The following is a 22,286-nucleotide window of genomic DNA, read 5'->3' on the forward strand; positions in this document are numbered from 1 at the left end:
CGCGGTTTCTGAGAAACAGGTGTCTTTTCCTCCTGGGGCCAGCTTGGTTTCAGTAGAAACGTCCGCCCCCTGCTGGCCATAGGTTGGAACCGCGGGGACTGTCGGCCAGCACCTACAAAGAGGTGCAGATCCCGCATCAGAACCGAGTTAAGGATCACCAAGTTCCTGAATTTTTAACCTTTATTTAGATCTTGGATGTTCATTATCCTAGGAGTCTGGGTCTTCAGACATAAGGACTTCAAATCCCTGGCTCAATGGTCAACGAAAGAAAGCTAACTTTTCTTGAAGCCAGGCCTCGGTGAGGTCTTCCGTGGTGCGGATTTCAAACACCTGGGTAGAGAGAGGTCTCATTATGATCTAGTGCGGCTTCCTGACCCCTCAGACTCAAAAGTCCAGATCCCAGCCCTCCTCCTTCAAACCCAGGAGTCCAGGACCAGCCTTGCTCCTTCAGACCCAGGAATCTGGAACCTAGCACCTGCCCCCCAGCCCCAGGGGTTCAGCCCTGGGCTCCCTCCCTCAGACCCCAGAGTTGCGCAGCCCCTCCAGAGCTGGGGCCCCTCACGACCTTAGTAAGCTCCGCCGTCTGCACCAGCCTGTTTTTACTCCCGGCGTACATCATCTGTTGCTCAGGCTTGCAGCCTGTGTGGAAAAGTTGGGAGCACAACACCCAGTCGGTAAGGCTCTAATAGTCCTGAAGGCACAGTAGTTTAGGGAGGGTGACAGCAGGACCCTGAGGCTGGCTATACCCGGGATTTCTAGATTTGTTTAGGAGCTTCAGGTTACAGTGAGGGTGTCTGGGAGAAGATTCAGGACCCTGGTGGGGATTTCCTGATAACATGAACAAGAATGTTTGAGAGTTTTTTGTTTTTGTTTTTGTTTTTTTTGGTTTTGGTTTTTTTTTTTGTTGTTGTTTTTTCGAGACAGGGTTTCTCTATGTAGTTTTGGTGCCTGTCCTGGATCTCGCTCTGTAGACCATGCTGGCCTCGAACTCACAGAGATCTGCCTGGTTCTGCCTCCCGAGTGCTGGGATTAAAGGCGTGAGCCACTACACCCGGCTATGTGTAAGCTCTTGATGAATCTAAGTACCTAACTCTACTTCACAGCTCCCACATACAATGCACCCCCACACACACATGCAGTCACATGATTACACTTTTTTTTAGGGTCTCACTGTGTAGCTCAGACTGGTGTTGAACTCACTATGTAGACAAGACTGGCCTTGAATTCACAAAGATCTGCTTGCCCCTGCCTCCTGAGTCCTGGGACTAAGGGCTTGAGTCACCATGCCTTGTTTGTTGTTCAGATAAGGTCTCACTCTGTAGCCTAGGAACGCACAGTCCTTCAAGCCTCAGCGTCCCAAGTGCTGAGACTACAGGCAGAACACAGCCATGCCTGGCTCCGTACTGTTTTTTGGAAGGGGGTTGTTTTGTGTGCGTTTGTTTGTTGGAAACAGGTTCTCTCTCTACGTAGCTCTGGCTGTCCTGGAACTTGCTATGCAAACCAGGCTGGTCTCAAATTCACAGAAATCCACCTGACTCTGCCTCCTGTATGCTGGCAGTGAAGGCGTGAACCAACATACCCGGCTACTATTACACCCTCTTATTCATTTGTTTTGTTTTGATGGTGCTGGGAATAGAACTCAGGGCTTGCAGCATGCTGGGCTCTACCAGCTCCCATATCCACACTTAGAGGTGCCTATACCCACTCACAGACACCTCCATAGCCGCGCGCGCGTGCGAACACCCACCCCCCACACTGACCCCCCCCACCCCCACCCACACTGCTTCTCAGAGTCGAAGACCCTCTCCTCAGGACAGTTAGAGCTGCATCTCACCCACAGGGCTGGAGAAGATGAAACACAGAGGGTAGGACACCCTGCCATCAGCATGCGAGTACTTGTAGCTGTAGACCACAAACCTACAGCAGAGAAAGGGAATTCACGCTCAGCACCCAAGAAGCAGCCCAGTCGCTGTTCTTTGAGTTCATGTCCTGGAATCTGGGCCGGGTCATGGCAGCACACACCTGTAATCCCAGCATGTGGTATGTATGGGATACAGGAGGATCAGAAGTGCAGTTAACCTCAGCTACACAGGGTCTGAGGCCAGCCTGGACTCCATTAGCTCCTGTCTCAAATACTTAAAAAGCGTAATTTAATATTGAGCTCTCTCAGCCATGGGGATATCCACTTGGAGAGCAGACCGCCAGAGAGGTGCCCTGGAACATGCATGTGATGTGAGGCTGGTGCTGGGCCCCACTTCCCTATCCCAGCAATGGGACCTGAGTGCACAGCAGTCACAAGGAGATGCTGGGAGCTGGTGCCTGAAACAGGGGTGGCACAGGATGTGAACCAAGGTGCTAAGCGCCACTGTCCAATGGGTCAGATTTCACACAAAAGACAAACTCTAAGATAAAACTCAAAAGAACATCAGCATTGAACCTCCCAGGGGCGAGGCCCTGTTCTGGGCCCAGGGTCTATGCAGTTGTCAAAAGTCCCTGAGCCTGGGAATGAGGTCCAAAACTAGAGAGACCAAAAAAGAACTGAGTCAAGATGAAAGATACGGACAGACCAGTTTGAGTCAGGCACAGTGGCACAGGCCTGTGATACCAGCACTCAGAAGGCTGAAACAGAAAACGGAAATCAGAGAGGACGTGGTGCACTTGGGAGGTAGAGGCAAGATCAGGAATTCAAAGCTGTCCTTGGCTATATACTGAGTTCAAGGCCAACCTGGGATACATGAGACCATGTTTCAAAGGAACACCAAGATGGGCTGGAGAGATGGCTCTGTGGTGGAGTCCTTTGTTTGTTCTTGCACAAGACGGAAGATGAGTTCCCAGGACCCATGTCAGGTGGCTCACATACACACATGCACGTAAATAAATTCAATCTTTTTTTAAAGTGGGGAGTACTGGAGACATGTCTCAGCAGTTAAGAACAGTATTTGCTCTTGCAGAGGGTGGGTTCAGTTCCTAGCACCCACAAGGTGGCTCACAATGCTCTGTAACTCCAGTTCCAGGGGATCCAAAGCCCTCTTCTGGCCTCTAAGAGTATGCATGCAAAACACCCATACACATAAATTAAAAAAAACAAACAACTTTTTTTCTGAAACAGGAGCTCACTATGTGGACCAGGCTGGCCCTGAACTCACAGAGATCCACTTGCTTCTGCTTCCCAAGCACTGAGATTAAAGGCATGTTTCATCAGACCTGACCTTAATTTTTTTAATATTAAAAATGCCCTGCTGGTTTGTTTATCTTTTAAAAATTATTAGTGTAAGGACTGGAGAGCTGGCTCAGCAGTGAAGAGCACGGGCTGCTCTTGCAGAGGACCTGGGTCCATTCCCAGCACCCACATGACGGCTCACAACTCTAGTTCCAGGAGATCCTATGATGTCTTCAGGCACCAGGCATGCATGTGGTACATAGACATAACTGCAGACAAAATACTCAAGTATATAAAACAAAATAAATAGATCTTTAACGTGTAAAATTCTGCAATAAAATATCAACAAAAATTTCTGGACTATGACTTCTTGCCTTCAAACGCAGAGATCCTGAGCCCATAGACAGAACTGGAGCCCAACTGCCCCCCAATTTGTAGGTCTTTGTTTGTTTGTTTGTTTGTTTTTCGAGACAGGGTTTCTCTGTGTAGCTTTGCGCCTTTTCTGGAACTCACTCTGTAGCCTAGGCTGGCCTCGAACTCACAGACATCTGTTTGCCTCTGCCTCCCAGTGCTGGGACTAAAGGCGTGTGCCACCACTGCCTGGCCAATTTGTAGGTCTTTTATCACCCCCACCCATAATCCTCTATACCATTCCTTCCCCCAGGATACCTGGGCTGTCTCTCTGGCAACTCCGATCTAAGTTCCTCTGGGGAAATGTTCTGAAAGAGAACAAATGACCATCATTCACTAAATGAACACTTGAAGTGTGTGGAGACATTGTTCTAAGAAGTTCTAAGAAGCGCCTGTGGACTCATTTTTTCAGGATCCTATGAAGAGGTCTTATTATGCCCACTCAACAGCTACAGAAACTGAGGCACAAAGATGTCAAGGGACTTGCCCCACATTGCACAAGACAGTAAATGCCAGAGTTCCGATTTGAATCAGTGTTCCCATGGTAACCGCTCTACTATACTTCCTTTCAGGGGCGGCCTAAGGAAGCCCAGCTCCTCCTGGGCCATACCCTTCCCTGCCAAGCAGCCTCAACCCCAGAAAGGAGGAAGGAAGACAGGCGGACGCGGACAGCGAGGCCACAAAATGGGAGTCTTATCCAGTTATACAGGGTTGCTGGTGGCTTTGGGCTACCTTATCTAGAACGAAAGCCCTAGTTGCTGGCGACTTTTATGTCACCTTGACACAAACTACAGACATCTGAGGGGAGAAAACCGCAATTGAGAAATTGCCTCAGTTAGATTGGCTGTAGGCAAGCCTGTAGAGCACTCTCGTTAGTGGGAAGACTCAGCCCACTGTGGGTGGGGCCATCCCTGGGCTGGTGGTCCTGGGTTCTTGAGAAAGCAAGCTGAGCAAGTCATGGGGAGCAAGCCAGTAAGCAGCTCCCCTCCACGGCCTCTACATCAGCTCCTGCCTCCAGTCAGGTTTGAGTTCCTGCCCTGACTTCCCGGTGAAACTGTAATTCAGGATACATAAGCCAAATAAATAACCCCTTTCTCCCCAACTTATTTTTGGTCACGGTGTTTCATCACAGCAATAGTTGGCCCTAACTAACACCTGGCTTTTTTTTTTTTTTTTTTTCAAAGCAGGGGTAAAACTTGAATTCACTGTGTAGATCAGGCTGGCTTCAGACACACAAGAGAGATCTGCCTGTCTCTGCCTCTTGAGTTCCGGGATTAAAAGCTGGTGCCACTGCTCCCAACCTTTTCTGGCTTTTTGATACAGGGTCTCCTGTAGCCCAGGGGAGCCTCCAGCTAACACTGCAGCCAAGGATGACCTTGACTCTTTTGTCCTCCGGTCTCCACCTCTAGAGTGCTAGCATTACAAGCATGTGTCACTGTCCCTTGTTTATGAGGGACCCAGGGAGCAGTCTACCAATTTTGTCCCCAGACCTCTCACTGTATTTAGGGGTCCCACATCCCAGCCCCTCACCTGGAATTCTTCCTCCAGCACCACCATCTGCCGGTCTTTGTCCACTTTCACTGGAGAGGGATAGAACACAGGTTACAGGTCCCTCCCATCCCAGGGGACACTAGCCCAGGCCTCCTTCCCTGTCCCCTGGCCCACCCTTCCATAGGGCAGAGGTCACTGACTTATGATGGCTGCATTGTTGGTCTCTTTTCGGAAACGGAATTTCCTCAGCTTTTCCTTTAGCTCCGGGTCCACTTCACACACCACCAGGGAATCCGACTGCCAATGGGACAGGGAGGAGCTGAGCTGGCTTGGCCTCTAACCTGGCTCCTTTCCTGACTCAGTTTCCCCATAAACCAGTGAAGAATCTGAAGCGAGCCCACGTGAGAGGACTGTGGCAAACACCTCAGTGGGTGCCAGTCACCGGGACACACAGCTTAGCGCTGGGTATACACAGAGGGCAGGTTCCACCTTCCTGGTAGGTACTCATGAATTATTCCAGAAGACCAAAGATCTGCTTACTTGGGGCCAAACTTAAAACTACCACCTCTATGCCCTAGCTAGACCCTTTGCCTCAACTGGGTCCCTTCCTTCCCTGCCTGTGACCTTCATCCTCCAGCTGATCTTCATCCAGGTACCCTCCTTGCCCCAGTCCACCCTAAACCTCAGCCCCTTGCCCTTCCTTGCCACCCAGGCCCTCTGACCATGGCTTTTCTGTCTTCAGGCCTCCTCACAGTTCCGTTGTCTTCTAGGGGTGGGGACCCGGGCTGAGAGGGGCGGGCTGCGGCAGGGGGAAGCCTTCATCTAACACCACATCCTGTTTATGCCTGGTCTGGGACAACTGTCACAAAGGGCTCCTCCCCTTCCTTCCTTCTCTGCATCTGCCAGAACCTGTGAGGGCTTTGTGGTCACTGAGACAGAGGTTCGAATACTGCTCACTGTGTGACCCTAGCTGAGTAAATCCATGTCTCTGATCTGGGGCTGCTGTGAAGAGAAAACAGCTTCGGCGATCCCCCAGGTTCACAGATATGCCTAATAAAAAGGAGTTAACAAGCCCAGCATCCTGGGATACACCTTTAATTCCTGCACTTTGCAGGCAGAAGCAGGTGGATCTTTGTGAGATCAAGGCCAGCCTGGTCAATATTGTGAGTTCCAGGAAAAGCAGGGCACAGTTAGAACACAGTCCAGGAATGGAGCTGTGGAGGAGAATTCTAAGTGCTTACAGGAAAACTAGACAAGAATCTTGTGGCCTCAGTTTCTTCAAAATAGTTTTGTTTGGTTGATTGGTTTTTGGTTTTTTTGAGTCGAGGTTTCTCTATGTAGCCCTAGCTGTCCTGGAGTTCGCTCTGTAGACCAGGCTGGCCTTGAACTCACAGAGATCCACCCGCTTCTGCCTCCCAAGTGCTGGGATTAAAGGTGTGCCAGAATTGCTCTTAGAAAGTGTTTTCATGTGCCTCCCAGGTGTAGGGGAATGGCGTGAGTTGATTTCAGATTACTCATTATTGCTTGCTGATGTTATTCAGTTATTACCTCTATGGAAAAATATGTTTTGGCCACATGTGGTTTGTCCTTGTGGCTTTCCTTGTGATTATATACAGCTTGAACTCTTGAGAACTATACCCACATGACCATCTTAACCTGCGGAGTGTAAATTGGCTGGGGCTCCGAATAAAGTGGGCTGTTGCACAAGACTTTAGTCTGCCTCCCCCCGCTTTTTTTGAGATAGGGTTTCTCTGTGTAGTCCTGGCTGTTCTGAAACTTGCTTTGTAGACCAGGCTGGCCTTGAACTCAGAGATCCTCCTTCCTCTGCCTCCCTAGTGCTGGGATTGAAGGCATTTGCCACCATGACTGGCTAAGTCTGCCTCTTTTCTTTTCTTTTTTTTTTTTTTAATCAGCTTCACTCTCGCAAGGTCTCACAGCGTTTAGAGCAGTGGTGACAGGCTACACAGAGAGACGCTGTCTCAAAAATAAATCATGGTGGCATATAATGCATGGCATATATACAATGTAGCGCTCAGGATTGCTGCGGGTGTGAGGCCAGCCTGGTTGACAACAGTGAACTCCAGGTTAGCCAGAGTTACACAGAGATCCTGCATATCAAAAGACCAAAACAGGGCCTGTGAGAAGAAGGCTCAGCAGGTAAAGACACTTGCTACAAAGCCTGAAGAACTGGGTTCAATCCCTGGGACCCACAAGGGTAAGGAGAGAACTGATTCCCACAAATTATCCTCTGACCTTCACAAGTGGGATGTGGTATTTTCACATTTATACAAACATAAACAAATAAAATGTGTTCTAAAAAATACATTTAAAAACGAAAGAGTAGATACTAGCAGGGCACAGTGGTGCACGCCTGTAATCCCAGCACCTGGGAGGCAGAAGCAGGAGGGTGGAGGCTTGCAGGCCAGCCTGGGCTACACAGTTCAGCTTCTTGTCAAAAACAACCAAACAGATCCAGTCCTCTAACTCTAGCATTTGGAAGATAGAGACAGGAGGTCAAGAGTTAAGGCCATCCTTGGCTAGATAGCAAGTTTGAGACCAGCCTGGACTAAAATGAACCCAGCCTGGGCCTACATGAGATCCTATCTCAAAAAAGAAAAAAAGGAAAGAAAGAAAAAGAGAAAACAAAACAAAACATTTAGAAAACAAGGGTCACCAGAGATGATGGCTCACCGGCTAAGACCAGCTAAGAACACTGGCAGCCGGGCGGTGGTGGCGCACGCCTTTAATCCCAGCACTCGGGAGGCAGAGGCAGGCAGGTCTCTGTGAGTTTGAGGCCAGCCTGGTCTACAGAGAGAGTTCCAGGAAAGGCTCCAAAGCTACACAGAGAAACCCTGTCTTGAAAAACCAAAACCAAAACCAAACAAACGAAAGAGCACTGGCTGCTCTTGGAGAGGACCAGGGTTTGATTCCCAGCATCTACACAATAGTTCATGATCATTCTGTAACTCCAGTTCCAGAGGATCCAACACCATTCTCAGACCTCTGTGGGTACCATGTTGTATACATGCATATATGCAGGCAAAACACTCATACCAACAAAATAAAATAAATCTTAAAAAAAAAGGAACAACAAACAGAAACTCTAGAAACTCTGCTAAAACAAAGGAGCATTGAGTGTAGCTCAGTGAAAGCATATGTTAGCATGCACAAGGCCTGGCTTTTTGTTCTCATGCTCGAGCACTTGTATACACACACATACACACACACACACACACACACAAAGTACTCATATTGTTCCCTTTCCTTTCTTGAAATAAAATTCCTGTGTAATGTGACCTACTTACATGCATAAATTTAAAAAAAAATCAATCAATAAACCCAACTGTCCCATAAAGAAGAAATAAAAACAAAGTAATTTATGAGAAAATCATATATATTTTAGTGAAGAAATATAAGCAAGCAAAAAAAAAATTCCTAAATCCTTGCTGCACTTGGCTTTCTGTGCTGGCTCTCCTTTCCAATAACGGACAATCACTGGTCTCCACCTCCCTGCCAGGCTACCTCTATAGCTCTTCTCCAGCCCTTTCTATAATCTGCCCCTGTCCCGATGGCTCTTCACCTGAGCCTCATGAAATGTTAGTTCTTCCATTTTAAAAAGGACCAACTGAGTCTCCAGCCATGTGTGATGGAACACAGCTATAATCCCAACACTCAGGAGGCTGAGGCCGGAATATTAGCTGGCCAGTCAGGGGTATATAACAAGACACTGTCTCCAAAGACCAAAAATAAAGGGAGAGAGAAAGATCAACGGTCAAGAGCATTGGCTGCTCTTCCAGAGAACCCACGTCCCATTTCCAGAATGCACATGATGTCTAAGAATTGTCTGTAACTCCAGTTCCAGGGGATCCAATGCCCTCTTCTGGTATGCATGTGGCACACAGAAAAACATGCAGGCAAAAAACCCCACACACATACAATAAAAACTAGTCTATAAACAAACATTAAAAGTAATATGGCTGGTGCTGTAGCTCAGTTGGTAGAGTGCTTGCCTAGTATGCATGCTCTGGGCATCCCCAGCACCGTATAAACTCTGTGGAGTAGCTCATCTAGCACCCAAGAGGAGCAGGAAGGAGGATATACAGTTTAAGGTCATTCTTAGCTAACTGGAGAGTTAAGAGGCCAATCTGGGCTGAGACCTGTCTCAAAAATAAATAGCTGGGTTTGGTGATGCATGCCTTTAATCTAAGTACCCAGGAGCCAAAGGCAGACGGATCTCTATGAATTTGAGGCCAGCCTGGTTTACATAGCTGAGTTCTAGGACAGCCAGGACTACACATTGAGACCCTGTCTCAAAACAAACAGGGTCATGGAGTTTGCCCAGCAGATTAAGGTGTTTGGTGCCCAGCCTGACCATGTAAGTTTGAACCCGCATGGTAAGGCAGAACTGATTCTTGTTAGTTGTTCTCTGACTGCCACTTGTATGCCATGGCAACCACATCTGCTACTTATTTCCTTCCAAACTTGCCCAAAACAATCATCTATACTTGATGTTTCCCAATTTTCTCTTAAACTCCATGCCACAATGCTAGCTTTTTATTTATTTATTTGCTCATTTATTTATTTTCTGGACAGAGTTTCTCTGAGTAGCCCTCTGACTGTCCTGGAGCTCCACTGTAGACCAGGCTAGCCTCAAACTCAGAGATCCACCTGCCTCTGCCTCGGGAATGCTGGGATTAAAAGCATGCACCACCACACCAGGCTCTTAAAATATTTAAAAATTTTTTATGTGTGTGAGTGTTTTGCCTGCATATGTCTGTGCGTCACTTGTATGTCTTGGGCCTGCAGAAGTCAAGAGGATGACAGATCCCCTGGAACTGAAATTTCAGTTGTTAGTCTCCATATGGGTGCTGGGAATTGAAGTCCTCTGGCAAAGCAGTCAATGCTCTTAATTGTTGAGCCATCTCTCCAGCCCCAGAAAAATAACTGTCTTAAAAGAAACCAAAGTTCCAGGTAAAAGGGGGGAGGGGGCGGTTAGTCCACACTTTCAAGGAGAATTGCAACTAGTCTGGCGTTAAGAAAGAAGGTCTAAGCCAGTCAGGACTAGAATGAGATCCTAATTCAAAAAATCCAAACCAAAACAAGTAATAGATGGGGCTTGTGAAGTCCTCTGGCATGAAATGGCCTTTCCTCATCCTCTTCAGGTTTCTCACTCTCCTATTTTTGGGACAGGGTGTCATTATATAGACCAGGCTGGCTTCGAATTTACAGAGAAGCCCCTGCCTCTGCCTTTGTTGGGATTAAAGGCACGCGCCACAACGCCCAGTTCTTCTACTCTTTCTTGCTTCCACTTCACAATCTTCATTTCTTTTCTCAAACCAAGTGTCCTCATTTCTCAGTTCCATCTGATCCTTGTCCCATTCATCCGTCATAACCTCCCTGGGATCGGTCACCCACTCCCACAGCTTCAATTACCATCTCAAATGATCCTTAAATCCTGGTCTCCAGCCTCAGTTTGTCCCCGAGGTGGGGAAATGTTCTTGACTTCGCTGTTGGGCGTCCCACACTGGGCTTCTCCTCTGGACCCAGTCTCCCAGAGGGCTTTGTCCTGGACTTTTCTCTTCCGCCCTGTAGCCAGCCAGTGGCAAAAGGCTAGTTCAGAGAGCCACCTAGGCGTCCCTCCCATCTCCTCCCCTCCCCAGGGTCCCTCCCAGATGCAACCCCGCCCCAACTCCCCAGGTAGCTCCCTGGACTCCTCCGCGTCCCATTCTTTCCCATCCCTCCTTCTTGAGTAAGCCAGAGGCGTCGCTGCCAAACTTCCAATTCCCCAAGACCTCGCTGGTTTTGAATCTCTGCCACGTCCCCCTAGTCACTTCAGCACAAGTGCAAACTCCCTCCAGTGGCCAAACATCTGGTCGCAGCTCATTTCCTACTACTCTCTGTCGTAAGCTAGACACTCCACCCTGACGGTATTTCTTGGAGTTCTCGGAACAAGCCACGTTGCTGTCATCCTTCTGGAGCGCCGGCCCCTTTCCAATCAGTTCACCCCGACGCAGGACAGTTTGTGGTCGGCTTCAGATCACGACAAAAGTAACCACAGCGCTCTCCATTTATTGACAGCCTCTTTTGTGCGCGGGGGTGGAGTGGAGGGTGGGTCTTATCTCTTTCCACCCTTAAAGGGTGGACCTCGCTCATCTGTGTCACTTTAAGCGCGGCCAATCGGCACCAGGAACCGGAATGCAGCATTGTCACCCCAAATGGCGAAGGCACTACACGATACAGACCTTGCGCCGGGCGTGACCGAGGGGCGGGGAGGAGGGGGCCTTGAACGCCAGAATGAGGAATTGTGACTCGGTTCGCTGCCGCTGAGTTAGACCGGCGCGAGGCTGCCTCCTGCGGGCCCGGAGGCCCAATCGCGGGCTCCGCCGGCCTGTTGCCCGGGGCAACGCGGCGCGCGCCCCTCCCCTTCCCGGCCCTCTGCCCTCCGCCCGGGGCCCGGCCATCTGCCCGTCACCCCCACGCCTGACCAATCGTAGTGAGAAGGGGGCGGGGCTCTCAGGCCCCGTTCCAGCCCCGTCGCTCCCTTCCCGGCCAGGACCCCGCCTTGCCTGCCGCACCCCGCCCACCCTTCAGGCTGCTCTCACCGCCAGTTGGCTGGCTTCGCCGTCCGTCAATCGGGTGTGAGCTAATGCTGGCGCGCAGTGGCCCTCCGGGGCGGGGCCAGGGGCGGTGACGCACGGCGCGGTGACGCAGCGCGACGGCGGCGGCGGCGGCGGCGGTGGTGGTGGTGGTGGTCGGTGCGGGAGGAGGGAGGGGAGCTGTCGGGCCGGAGAGGGGGCGACGGCGGCGGCGGCGGCGGCGGCGGCGGCGGCGGCGGCAGCGGCGCGGGGGGCGGCGGCTGCCTGAGGAGGCGCGGGTGGCGGCGGCGGCGGAGGCCGAGGCGGTGAGTCTCGGGCAGGGCCGGGCCGGCGGGCGCGGGGCGGCGGCGGTCGAGGCGCGCGGCGCTCCCCTCAGGGCGACCCAGGCCGCGCGGCCGGCCCCGCCCCCTCCGGGACCCCGCGCCGCTGGCCGCGGCGGGCGGCGGGCGGCGGACTCGGGCCTCGGGAGGCCGGGAGAGCCGGGAGGACCCCGCGGTCCCCGCGGTCAGCCCGCTTCTCCCCACCCGGGCCCCTTCCTCAGCTTCCCTCCCAAACGCTCACGCCCTGGGGATAGTCCTCGAGGGGCCGGGCCCAAGGACCTCTGCCTGGTCCTCCCGCACGGCCTCCAGCGGCCTCCCAGGAGACCACCCTCAGCTTTCAACTGCCTCCTCCGGGGACCTTCCCCATGGATCCCCGCCCTCTGGCCCCTGGTTGTGCCGTTCCCCCCCGCCCCCCATCTTCCTCCTGGGTCGCAACACATTTCTTGGCGGCTGCTCCTCGTCAGTCTCCGCAGCGTATTTATCTCAGGCATCTGCCTCAGAATCCACCCTGAAGCCCCCAGACCGCCCCCAGACACCCCCTCGGCATTTAGACCCCCCCCATCCGCATCACATATTCCATCCATCTCCCTCAGACTTCCTCTTCACATACCCCAAGAATTTACCCTCTCACCCTTCCTCATTCTAGACATCTTAGAGATTTTCACTCTTATCCCCCAAATCCTTCAGGATGCCCCTGGTGAACCCTACATCTATCTTCCTTGAAAAGCTTACATATCCCAGAACAGTCTTCTTCAGATACTACTGGAATGCTCATAGATTCCAAAACTCACCTGGAGGACCCCCTCCCCTCATTGCTTCCATCTCATATGTACTCCATTCCTTTCTCATACTTCGTGAACCCTTCTGTAGATTTCCAAAATCTGGCCCAGAGACCTCATATTCTGCAAATCTTCCCCACCTTGGAATGCTCTAGACTAGATCACCTCTATGTACCCCAACCATTTTCTCCTGAGGCCCCATGCCTGCTAATCTTGAAAGTCTCCAGAGCGCTTGTCTCATATTCCAAAAACCTCTTCCAAATCCCCTCTTAGATATCCCAAATCTTTCCCAATAACACACACCACATATTTTAAAAATTGTGTAAAGACTCCAGAAAGTTCCCTCACAGCCTCTGTATTCTCTAGAACCTGAAAATCTGAGACTGCCCTCTTGTAGCCTTAGATAACTTTCTGAAGCTCCTCCTTACAACCCTGAAACACCCCTCTGAGATACAGCTTTCAGGATCCCCTAGCATCAGAAACCCCAATAACCCTGAAAAGGCCCTTAAAATACTTCTCAGAGACCCTGACATCCCTAGGACCTTTGGAGTTATTTCTCAGACTGTATTACTAAAAGACTTTTCTAGCTATCTCTTCCCCAGAGCCTACCTCCACCCCCCATTCTCCATAACCATCTTTAGAAAGCCTTCCACACTTACCCAATCATCCTTCAATATAACTGAACACCCTGAATATTTTGTGGAAAACCTAATCTAATGCTACTAGGTCTAGGAGGTCCCATTCCCCCCACCCCATGTTCTTTTTGACTTTACTTGAGGTTTTTCATTAACCCCTCCCCCATGTGGGGTGTGTATGTGTATGTTTAGAGATCCCTTTGTCGTGACCTTTCTCAGAAGACCACTCCTTCCCCACAAGACACTCTTTACAGAATTTTTTCCCCAAGCCCTGTGTCAGTAATCTCTAGCACTTTCTGGGAACCCTCCCTCAGTTTTCCTTCCTGACATCCCCAGTCTTATTTCAGGACTCTTACCTTCCCATTTTTTCTCTTACCTTCCCATTCTTATTCCTTTGAAATCATAGACCCTTCTGGATTCTCAGCCTACTTCCCCTACTATTTCTTCAGAGGCCCCAGCATCCTTCAGACTCCCCTTCCCAAGCTTCCTCTACTTTGGAAATCCCAGTGCTTGGAGACTCTGCTCTCAGATTGCCTTCCTTCTTTCCTTCCTTCCTTCCTTCCTTCCTTCTTTTTTTAGACCTGATCCTCATAGGTCTCTCCTTTCAGACATGGACTTTTAGCACACACTTAGAGACTTCTTGAGAACTCTTTGCTTTCATCCCTTCCATTCCTCCCCCCCCCCCCCCCCCCACACACACACACAGGGTTTCTCCGTGTAGCTTTGCGCCTTTCCTGGAACTCACTTGGTAGCCCAGGCTGGCCTCGAACTCACAGAGATCCGCCTGGCTCTGCCTCCCGAGTGCTGGGATTAAAGGCCCATCCCTTCCATTTTTGAAGACCCCTTACTGAAGCATTCCCTTCCCTTCTGTCAGTGGCTCTCAAAGTATGGTGAGACCTGCAGCAGCATTGGTTGGAAAATGCCAATTCTTGAGTCTTACTCAGACTTACTGAATCAGAAAACTTCGGAGCAGAGCCCAGCAATCTGAGTTTTTGACAAACAATCCTGTTGATTGCGATGTATGTTCAAGTTTGAGAACCACTGCTAAGAGGCTCTCTCTTTCTCTCTAAAAAGTCCTGAAAGAGCCCCAAAGATGTGCCTCTATGCCCTGCTATGCATCCCCATTTTCCTGGGGATCTCCTGTGTGAAGTACCTATCCTCCAGAAAGACTTCTTACCCACTTTGAAAGATCTTGGCTTCTTTACAAAGTTACCCCACCCTCTGAGTAATTACTTCAGATTCTGCCTTTGAATGATTCCCTTTCAGCTCTTCCTCAGCACTTTCTCCTTCTATCTGTTCCTCTGGCCCACCCTAGAGTCTTTGCTGCTTTTGCTTTAAATTGCTACCTCCTTGAACATACATGTCCCTCTCATCTCATTTCTCTCTCTCCAAGTGGGCAACTTCAGGTGTTCTGTTCTGTGTCTTAACTGCCTAGGGTCTTCCGTGCACTTCGTAGAGCACCAGTCACTTTCCTGCTTGTAATTTTTAATTCACTTACCCACTTACCCTCACCGGACAGGAAGCTAGAAGCATAGGCTTTATCTGAATGTGCCAGGTGACCCAGGGAATTAATGAGCACTATTGGAGAATGGGTAGCTCCAAGTTTCTCAGACCCCACTCTCCATGTCTGGTACACCTTACCTGCCTGCCCCTTTTTCCCTTTCATCACTTTGTTCATGTTCAGTACCTTGCCTATCCCCCTGCCCGGCGCTTCTGTTCATGGAACTTTTCTTGGCACTGATTCTGAGCTATCCTATGTTCTATTCTGGTGACCTACCTCTCCCCATCTTGGTTAGCTTCTCATTCTCTAAGTTTCAGATCTCTATAGTACTCCGAACTTTTCCCAAGAGAATCCATTCCTCTTATAGGGCCAAGAAGAGGAAATAGAGAACCCAAAATAAACACTGTCTTTAGGGAGCTCACTGCCTAGTAGAGGGCTTGGGCAGGTGCACCACGAAGGACATGAAGTACAGATTATATGCTGTGGGGATTCAGCTATTTGGAAGGACTTCATGGAAAAGGTATTTAGGTGAGGTAGTGTTCCATGGGAATCAGGACCACAATGAGGGGCTCCTAGGCAGGGGACACATTTTAAACACTTCATATGTCTGTTTTTATGGTGCTGGGAATTGAACTCAGGACCTGGGGCATGAAAGACAAGTGTTTAATGACTGAGCTACATCTGAAGCCTCAAGAAAGCGTCATCTTCTGTATGTGAGCAGAGTTAAAGGAAGGAAGCACTCTTTCATTTGCATGGTATTTTATAGCTGCACTATAGTCATCCACAGATGTAACAGGGATTGCTGTTTACTGAATGCGTACTGTTTGCTAGGTACTGCTTAAGTGCTTTATCTGTGTAGTCTCATATACACAGGAACCTGAGGTAGATAAACTACTATTATCTTCATTTTACAAATGATGAAGTGAAGGACAGGTGAGACTAATAGAAGGTCTGTGGGCTCTGCCCGTCCCAAAATGATAGTGCCTTGGGCCAGAGAATTGGATTTTCTGTTCAGATAGGGGTTGGGTGCAACCCTTATGTTTCCAGAAATGAAAAAAAATGACGGAGACAATGATATCTTATTTCATGGACTAAGTTAATGGGTGTAAAGTACTTAGAACAATGCCTTGCACACACTGAGTGCTGTGAGCAGAAAGTAGTTAATGTTAGCCAAGGCCCTAAAAGGTAGTAGAATCTTAGCACAAAGTAGTTTAAAAGGGAGATTTTGAGCTCTAGCAGGGATGGAAGGGAGGTATGCAGGGGAGTGGGGTGAGGGTTAATTGGCTCTTGTTACTGAAAAAATCCAGACTGCTTATAGCTGCATCCAAAGGTTCAGATAATAATCCCAACCTTCACATTTCTGCACTGAGTTAGTAGCTTCTTCCTTAACAGGTTTCTGCTTGTGGTGACAGATACTGCCCTCAGCAACCCCAGCTTTAAACTCTACCTCTTTAGCAGCTGCAGGGGGGGGGGGGGGGAGCTCTTGAGAGTCCCAGTTTGAAACAGTTTCTCTCCCTAGTAGGTATGAGACAGTTGATGGTAGAAGATACTTGGGTGTATTTGGGATTCTGTACTCGGCAACTGGGTCTCTTGCTGAACCAAATAGGATTATGATTCCATCCCATGAGCTTTATGTGTACTCATCTCTACTCTGTCCCCACCACCAGTAAATGCCTGCTCTGTGATCATTTGGATCCAAAGAAATCTAATGGCCAGTATGATCCTACAGACTTTGTTTCAGGATCACTAGAAGAGGCAGGAAGGAGATGAGCGACTTGGCTTGCTGGCTTTAGAACATAGAATGTAATAGTCCTGGGATTCAGTCCCTTCAACTTGGCTTTGGATTTCTAGGGCCAAGAACTTTGGAGAAATTTTGTTTTAGTGCATACTTGTCAAATAGATTGTGATTGAAGGTAGGTCATAAAATAGCAGTATATGAACTATGCAAAGAGTTTTTTTTGGGGGGGGCGCGGGAGACAGGGTTTCTCTGTGTAGCCCAGGAACATACTCTGTAGACCAGGCTGGCCTCAAACTCAGAGATCTTCCTGCCCCTGCCTCCCAAGTGCTGGGACTAAAGGTGTATATAACTACCACTCAGCAAACCAGAACTGTGCCAGTCTTAAATGTCCCTAACAGCAAGTGATCATTAAGTAATCCATGGAGGGAGATGTTTTGGGTATTGGAGATATAGCTAAGGGTGAAACAAAGACCTGAAACTCATGAAGTTCACATTCTGATGGGGGAGAGGAAATACATCATTAAAAGAAATGCGAACCCCAGTGAGGTAGCTCGTTAGGTAAAATCACTTACTGTGCAAGTCTGGCAACCTGAGTTTGATTCCCAGAACCCATGTAAAGGTGGCAGGAGAGTGCTGACACCACAAGTTGTCTTCTGACTTCCACCTGCATGCTGTGGCACGTGTGTTCACACACACACAAAACAACATTTTGAAAAGTATGAGTGTGATATGTACTGTGAAGGAAATGAACAAGTGTAAAGGTGGTCACTGTAGACAGAGTGGCCAGAAATGGCCTTGTTGAAGAGGTGACAATTGAGCCTCATAAGCAGGAAAGATGAGTGACACCGGTTGTGGGAAGACCAGGAAGTGAGACATTCTAAACCTAGCATTGCTGCATGCAGAGGAAGAACCGTTGCACAGTGGAGAAATGTATCACAGCTGTTTCTTGAGAGCCTGTTCTTGGTCAGATCCTATGGTGTAGATTCAACCACCACCTTCCCTTCCCCATGCCTCTTACAGTCTAGGCATTGTGAGAATGGAAGGAGCTGAAGCCTTTGAAGAAGTGCCGCCTGTGAAGATATCAGACTCCTTTTGGGGAAAGTGAGGGAAATCGGGACAGGTCTGATCTGAGGTCTGATGAAGAGGATTGGGAACGTTTATTTTATGTGTTTATGAACATATCTGGGCATACAAATGATAATGCACTCATGTGGAAGTCAGAGGACAACTTGTGGGAATTCTTCCCTTTTACCATGTGTGTTTTAGGGATCAAACTCAGGTTGTCAGGTTTGGTAGCAAGCATCTTAACCTGCTTAGCCATTTTGCTGGCACAGATAAGGACGTATGCAGCCGCCACTAAGAAAAAAGATCTAGGGGCTGGAGAGAGATGGCTCAGCAGTTAAAGATCACTGACTGTTCTTCCAGAGGACCTGGTTTCAGTTCCTAGCACCCACATGACAGGCCACAACCATCTATAATTCTGGTTCCAGGGGATCTGACACCCTCTTCTGGCCTATTCAGCTATTGCACACATGCAGGCAAAAACACCCACACATAAATGAAAATAATAAATCTTTAAGAAAAATAGAATCAAGCAGACAGTTCTGTTGCTGCCATGCCTGCTGTGCCCTTGTATGCTCAGTGAACTTGTTTTTTGGGTTTTTTGGGTTTTTTTTTTCCTTTAAAATAAATCACAAAGCCGGCCGGTGGTGGCGCACACCTTTAATCCCAGCACTCGGGAGGCAGAGGCAGGCGGATCTTTGTGAGTTCGAGGCCAGCCTGGTCTAGAGAGCGAGATCCAGGAAAGGCGCAAAGCTACACAGAGAAACCCTGTCTTGAAAAACCAAAAAAAAAAAAAAAAAAAAAAAACAACAAGCCAGGTGGGTGTAATGGTTTATGCCTAAAATCCCAACATTCCAGGGCTTGGGAGGCAGAGGCAGGAAGTTCATCATCATGAGTTCAGGGGCAGCATTGGCCTACATCAGTCCCAGGCTATCCAGGGCCAATAGTAAGACCATATCCATTCCACCCCACTCCCTGAAAAAAACCAATTGTGGGGGCACATTCCTGTCATCTCACTACTCAGAAGGCAGGAAGATCTCCAGTTCTAAGCCAGCTCAGCTACATAGTAAGACCTTGGTTCTGGGGAAAAACAACTGCATCTTCAGGAGAGTAAAGAAACTGAGATGACAGAAGTCTGAGATGTCCACAGAGGTGACGATTTACTTACAGGAGGACAAGGGAATAGGGAACATTCTGTGGGAGGCAGAGTCAAGAGATTTGGGGATAGGAAGAGGAATAGCAACTTCCTTTCTACTCTGTTTTTCCAGAGTCCCTGTGATGCACTTAGTGTCCAGTGGCCCTGCTTGACTTCTCTTTGTTTCCCCAGGACAATTCATTAACAGAAAAGGCTCTCTTTTTTGCTGAGACTGTGGTATGCTTTTTGTGTGTACATGTTTTTGAAGTTTCTGAAAACAGTAGTTCTTACGATAGATACTTTGGATTTTTTTGTCTTTTGACACACTTGGGTTTGGTAACTAGCCTATTTGTTTATAAAATGTGTGTTCCTCAGAGGCCTAGGTCAAGAACTGTAGAAGAGCTAGGAATGGATGGGGAGGCAGATGGGACCTGGAGGTCTGCTGTTAAAGGATATCCCATAAGCCCAATTTCTGGGCACCAGTGGGGACTTTGGGAAGCTTCAGCATCTTTATTAAAAGCAAGAGGTCTGAAGGCATAGTGTTTGGGCTCTGCAGATCCTACACAGTCGTAAGTAGTATCTTCCCTTCTGTCTAATTTTTCCCATTTGTAAAAGGAGGCTATTCATGCTCATAAATATATGTGCCATTTATGTGTTATGTTTGTGTGTGTTGATAGGATTAAATCACAGACTTTTCACATGCTGGGCAAGCACCCTCTCCTCCCCCCCCCAAGCCTTACATATATTTTTAAATTAGATCCCAAGCACTTGAGAGGCTGAAGGAAGAGGAGCTCAAGTTCAAGGCCAGCTTGAGCTCCATAGAGAGACCCTGTCTCAAACAAACAACAAAAATAGATGTCTGGGGATCCAGGTGAACTCACCCGTGAAGAACTGTTAGCATAGGAACTCTGAGGCACAGGGTGTGATGCCGGAGAGGAAGTTGTTGGGCAAGCTGTCTTCCTATACATTGTTTCATCTCAGTCTTCTCACAGCTTCACTGAGGAAGAAGCTGAATTACTTGCCAAAAGTCATAGTAGCAAGTATCAGTGGGAGAACTAGGATTTGTGCCAGGTCACCTGACTACCCAGTTCTGTTTCTAAATGAAGAGAGCTGATTGACTGCTTGTCCTGCCTGAGGACCTCTTCTCACTTTTGGGGGCCAGGGAGGAAGCCTGGGGGACAATTTCTCTGGAACCTCTCAGCTGTTTGTTTGGTTCCAGTTTTCATCTCTGGGGTCGGTAGGTGCTTCCCAAGAAAGTTACATGTTCTAAATCTGGCCAGATGCCAGCAGTGTTGCTGGGTATCTAGAGGCTTGCTATGTAGTAGGCCCTCTCTCCTGGCTTTCCTCAAAAGTAGGGAGAGTCAGGTTTGGCCATGTGAACACAGAGAGACCAGAGCAGCAGTTGAACACAGTTTTGTATTTAAGTAGCCAAGACTGTTTTAAGTGGTAAAAATCCAGTTTAAACAGGCTTAAGAAGTATATTTATTGGCATCTGGAACTGAAAAATCTAATTCAGTAAGGAGGCTTCAGGCTCTGTGGACCTAGGTCTTCTCCCCTCACCTCTTGAGGATGCTCTGTCCATGTTGGCTTCATTCAGAAGGGGGTCAGCTGCAAGGTAGCAGAGGTAATAACTAATAACCTAGAGCTACTTTCCTCAGTAGTTACATTGTAATTTCCAAGAGAACTTATTCATGCTCTATCCCATGTCTACTTCTACAGCCAAGAAAGATGGTTGATTGTTCAAGGGGAACTCATTGTTAGAACCAGAAGATGGAATGGCTATTTGACAGATGAACCCATCCTAGTAAGATGGATGCTACTGCCATGAGGTGCCATGGGAGAGTTGATGCTGATGCCTTATCCAGGTGCTGTCTCACTACAAGGAAGCAGCTGGGTTAGAGGGGCCAGGGCCCTCTGCCCTTAGTTAAAGGGGGCCATCCATTTATTCTCGAAAGTTACTGTCTGCATCGAACATTCAGCATCCTTTTGCCCTGAAGATAGATCACTTTTTGTCTTTTTTCTTCTATCTCTGCGTTTGTGTGTGCCATGGCAGGAATTAAGAGATCTGAGAACAACCTTGAATATTGGTCCTTGCTCTCTACCTTGTTTAGAAAGGGTTGCCTCTTGTTCATCATTGGATATAGCTGGCATTTGAGCTTCTGGGAATTCTCCTGTCTCCACTTCTCACCCCACTTTCAGAGCACTAGGATTACAGACAGGGATTATTACTTCTGACTTTACCTGGATTCTAGCAATCTGAACTCAAATCCTCAAGCTTGTATGGCAAGTGCCTTACCCCCTGAGCTATCTCCCTAGCCCAAGATCACTACTTGTAGGTTGTTCTTTTGAGATAGAATCTTGCTATGTAGCTCTGACTGGCCTCAAACTTGTGTGTAGCCCTAGTTGGCTATAAATTCATGGCAATCCTCTTGTCATTCTTTTCCAATTTTTTTTTTTCCAAGACAGGGTTTCTCTGTATAGTTTTAGTGCCTGTCCTGGATCTCACTCTGTAGCCCAGGCTGGCCTCGAATTCAGAGATCCCCCTGGCTCTGCCTCCCGAGTACTGGGATTAAAGGTGTGTGTGCCACCGCCGCCCAGCCCTGGGCTCCAATTTTTTTAAAAGATTCATGTGTAAGAGTGTTTTGCCTGCTTGTATGCATGTGTACCACATGCACAAGTATTTAAGTATTTGCAGAGACCAAAAGGGGGTATTGGATTCCCTGGAACTGGAGTTATAGATGGTTGTGAGCTACTGTGTGGGTGATGGGAACCAAACCTGAGTCCTCTACAAAAGCAGCAAGTACTCTTAACCACTGAGCAATCTCTTCAGCCCCATTAGAGATGACTTATTTATTTTTATTTTGTTTTATTTTTGAGGCAGAATCTGACTCTGTAGCCCTGGCTGACCTACATCTTGCTACATAGATCAGGCTGGTCTCTAATTCACAGAGATATTTTAAAACAAAACTTTTTTGGGTTATATGTTACTTAGCATGTGTGTTTGTGTGTGTGCAAGCACATGTGCTATGGTGTGTGTGTGTGTGTGTGTGTGTGTGTGTGTGTGTGTGTGTGTGTAGGTCAGAAAGAAAACTTGGACTTGTTTCCATCATGTGGGTTCTGAGGATAAAACACAGGTCTTTGGGTTTAGCTAAGGGATGATTTTCCAGTTTGGTCTTGTAGGTGGACTTGTGGAAGCCCTGGCGCCCACTGCAGACCATCAGGGCCCTATTCCATCACTGTGTCCTCCCCACCAGTTCTGTCCCTTGAACATCTGGATGGCTTGAAGATACAAATTACAGAGGCCACAGGGTTGGGGTGTGTGTTTTGTCAGCTTCTGGTCTATTTCCAGTTTGTTTCAAGGACCACAGCCACTGGGTTTCGTGGTTTTGTTGTGCTGTGTAGTAGTTCACAGTTGCTGTTTTAATGTGAATTAGTTTCCAACATTTAAAAATAGGGAT

At 48.5% G+C, this 22,286-nt stretch overlaps 2 protein-coding genes across 8 annotated transcripts in view; one reads left to right on the top strand and one right to left on the bottom strand.

The window, feature by feature from the left end:
* Positions 1–166: 166 nt before the first annotated feature.
* Positions 167–11,799, bottom strand: Gmfg (glia maturation factor gamma). 6 transcript variants are annotated; one of them, XM_059279180.1, is made up of 8 exons: positions 11,665–11,779; positions 10,496–10,648; positions 5,263–5,359; positions 5,102–5,151; positions 3,830–3,879; positions 1,835–1,917; positions 566–639; positions 167–330 (listed from the first exon to the last, which is right to left on the bottom strand). In XM_059279180.1, the coding sequence occupies exons 2-8, from the start codon at positions 10,496–10,498 to the stop codon at positions 259–261; spliced, it is 429 nt and encodes a 142-aa protein (XP_059135163.1). In that variant the 5' UTR covers positions 10,499–10,648; positions 11,665–11,779; the 3' UTR covers positions 167–258. The 6 variants fall into 6 exon arrangements, with proteins under 6 accessions (XP_059135163.1, XP_059135165.1, XP_059135166.1 ...); XM_059279182.1 differs by lacking the exon at positions 11,665–11,779 and adding an exon at positions 11,305–11,458; XM_059279183.1 differs by lacking the exon at positions 11,665–11,779 and adding an exon at positions 10,855–11,298.
* A 41-nt stretch (positions 11,800–11,840) lies between these two features.
* Positions 11,841–22,286, top strand: part of Samd4b (sterile alpha motif domain containing 4B) — a 40,188-nt gene continuing 29,742 nt past the window's right edge. Inside the window, exon 1 of one of the 2 annotated variants that reach the window (XM_059279160.1) lies at positions 11,841–11,963. The gene's annotated coding sequence lies outside the window, so the exon portion shown is untranslated. The remainder of the gene's footprint in view (positions 11,964–22,286) is intronic. The other variant, XM_059279165.1, reaches the window with a different exon arrangement.

The sequence above is a fragment of the Peromyscus eremicus genome, chromosome 1, assembly GCF_949786415.1.
Source record: "Peromyscus eremicus chromosome 1, PerEre_H2_v1, whole genome shotgun sequence".
Taxonomy (NCBI): Eukaryota; Metazoa; Chordata; class Mammalia; order Rodentia; family Cricetidae; genus Peromyscus; species Peromyscus eremicus.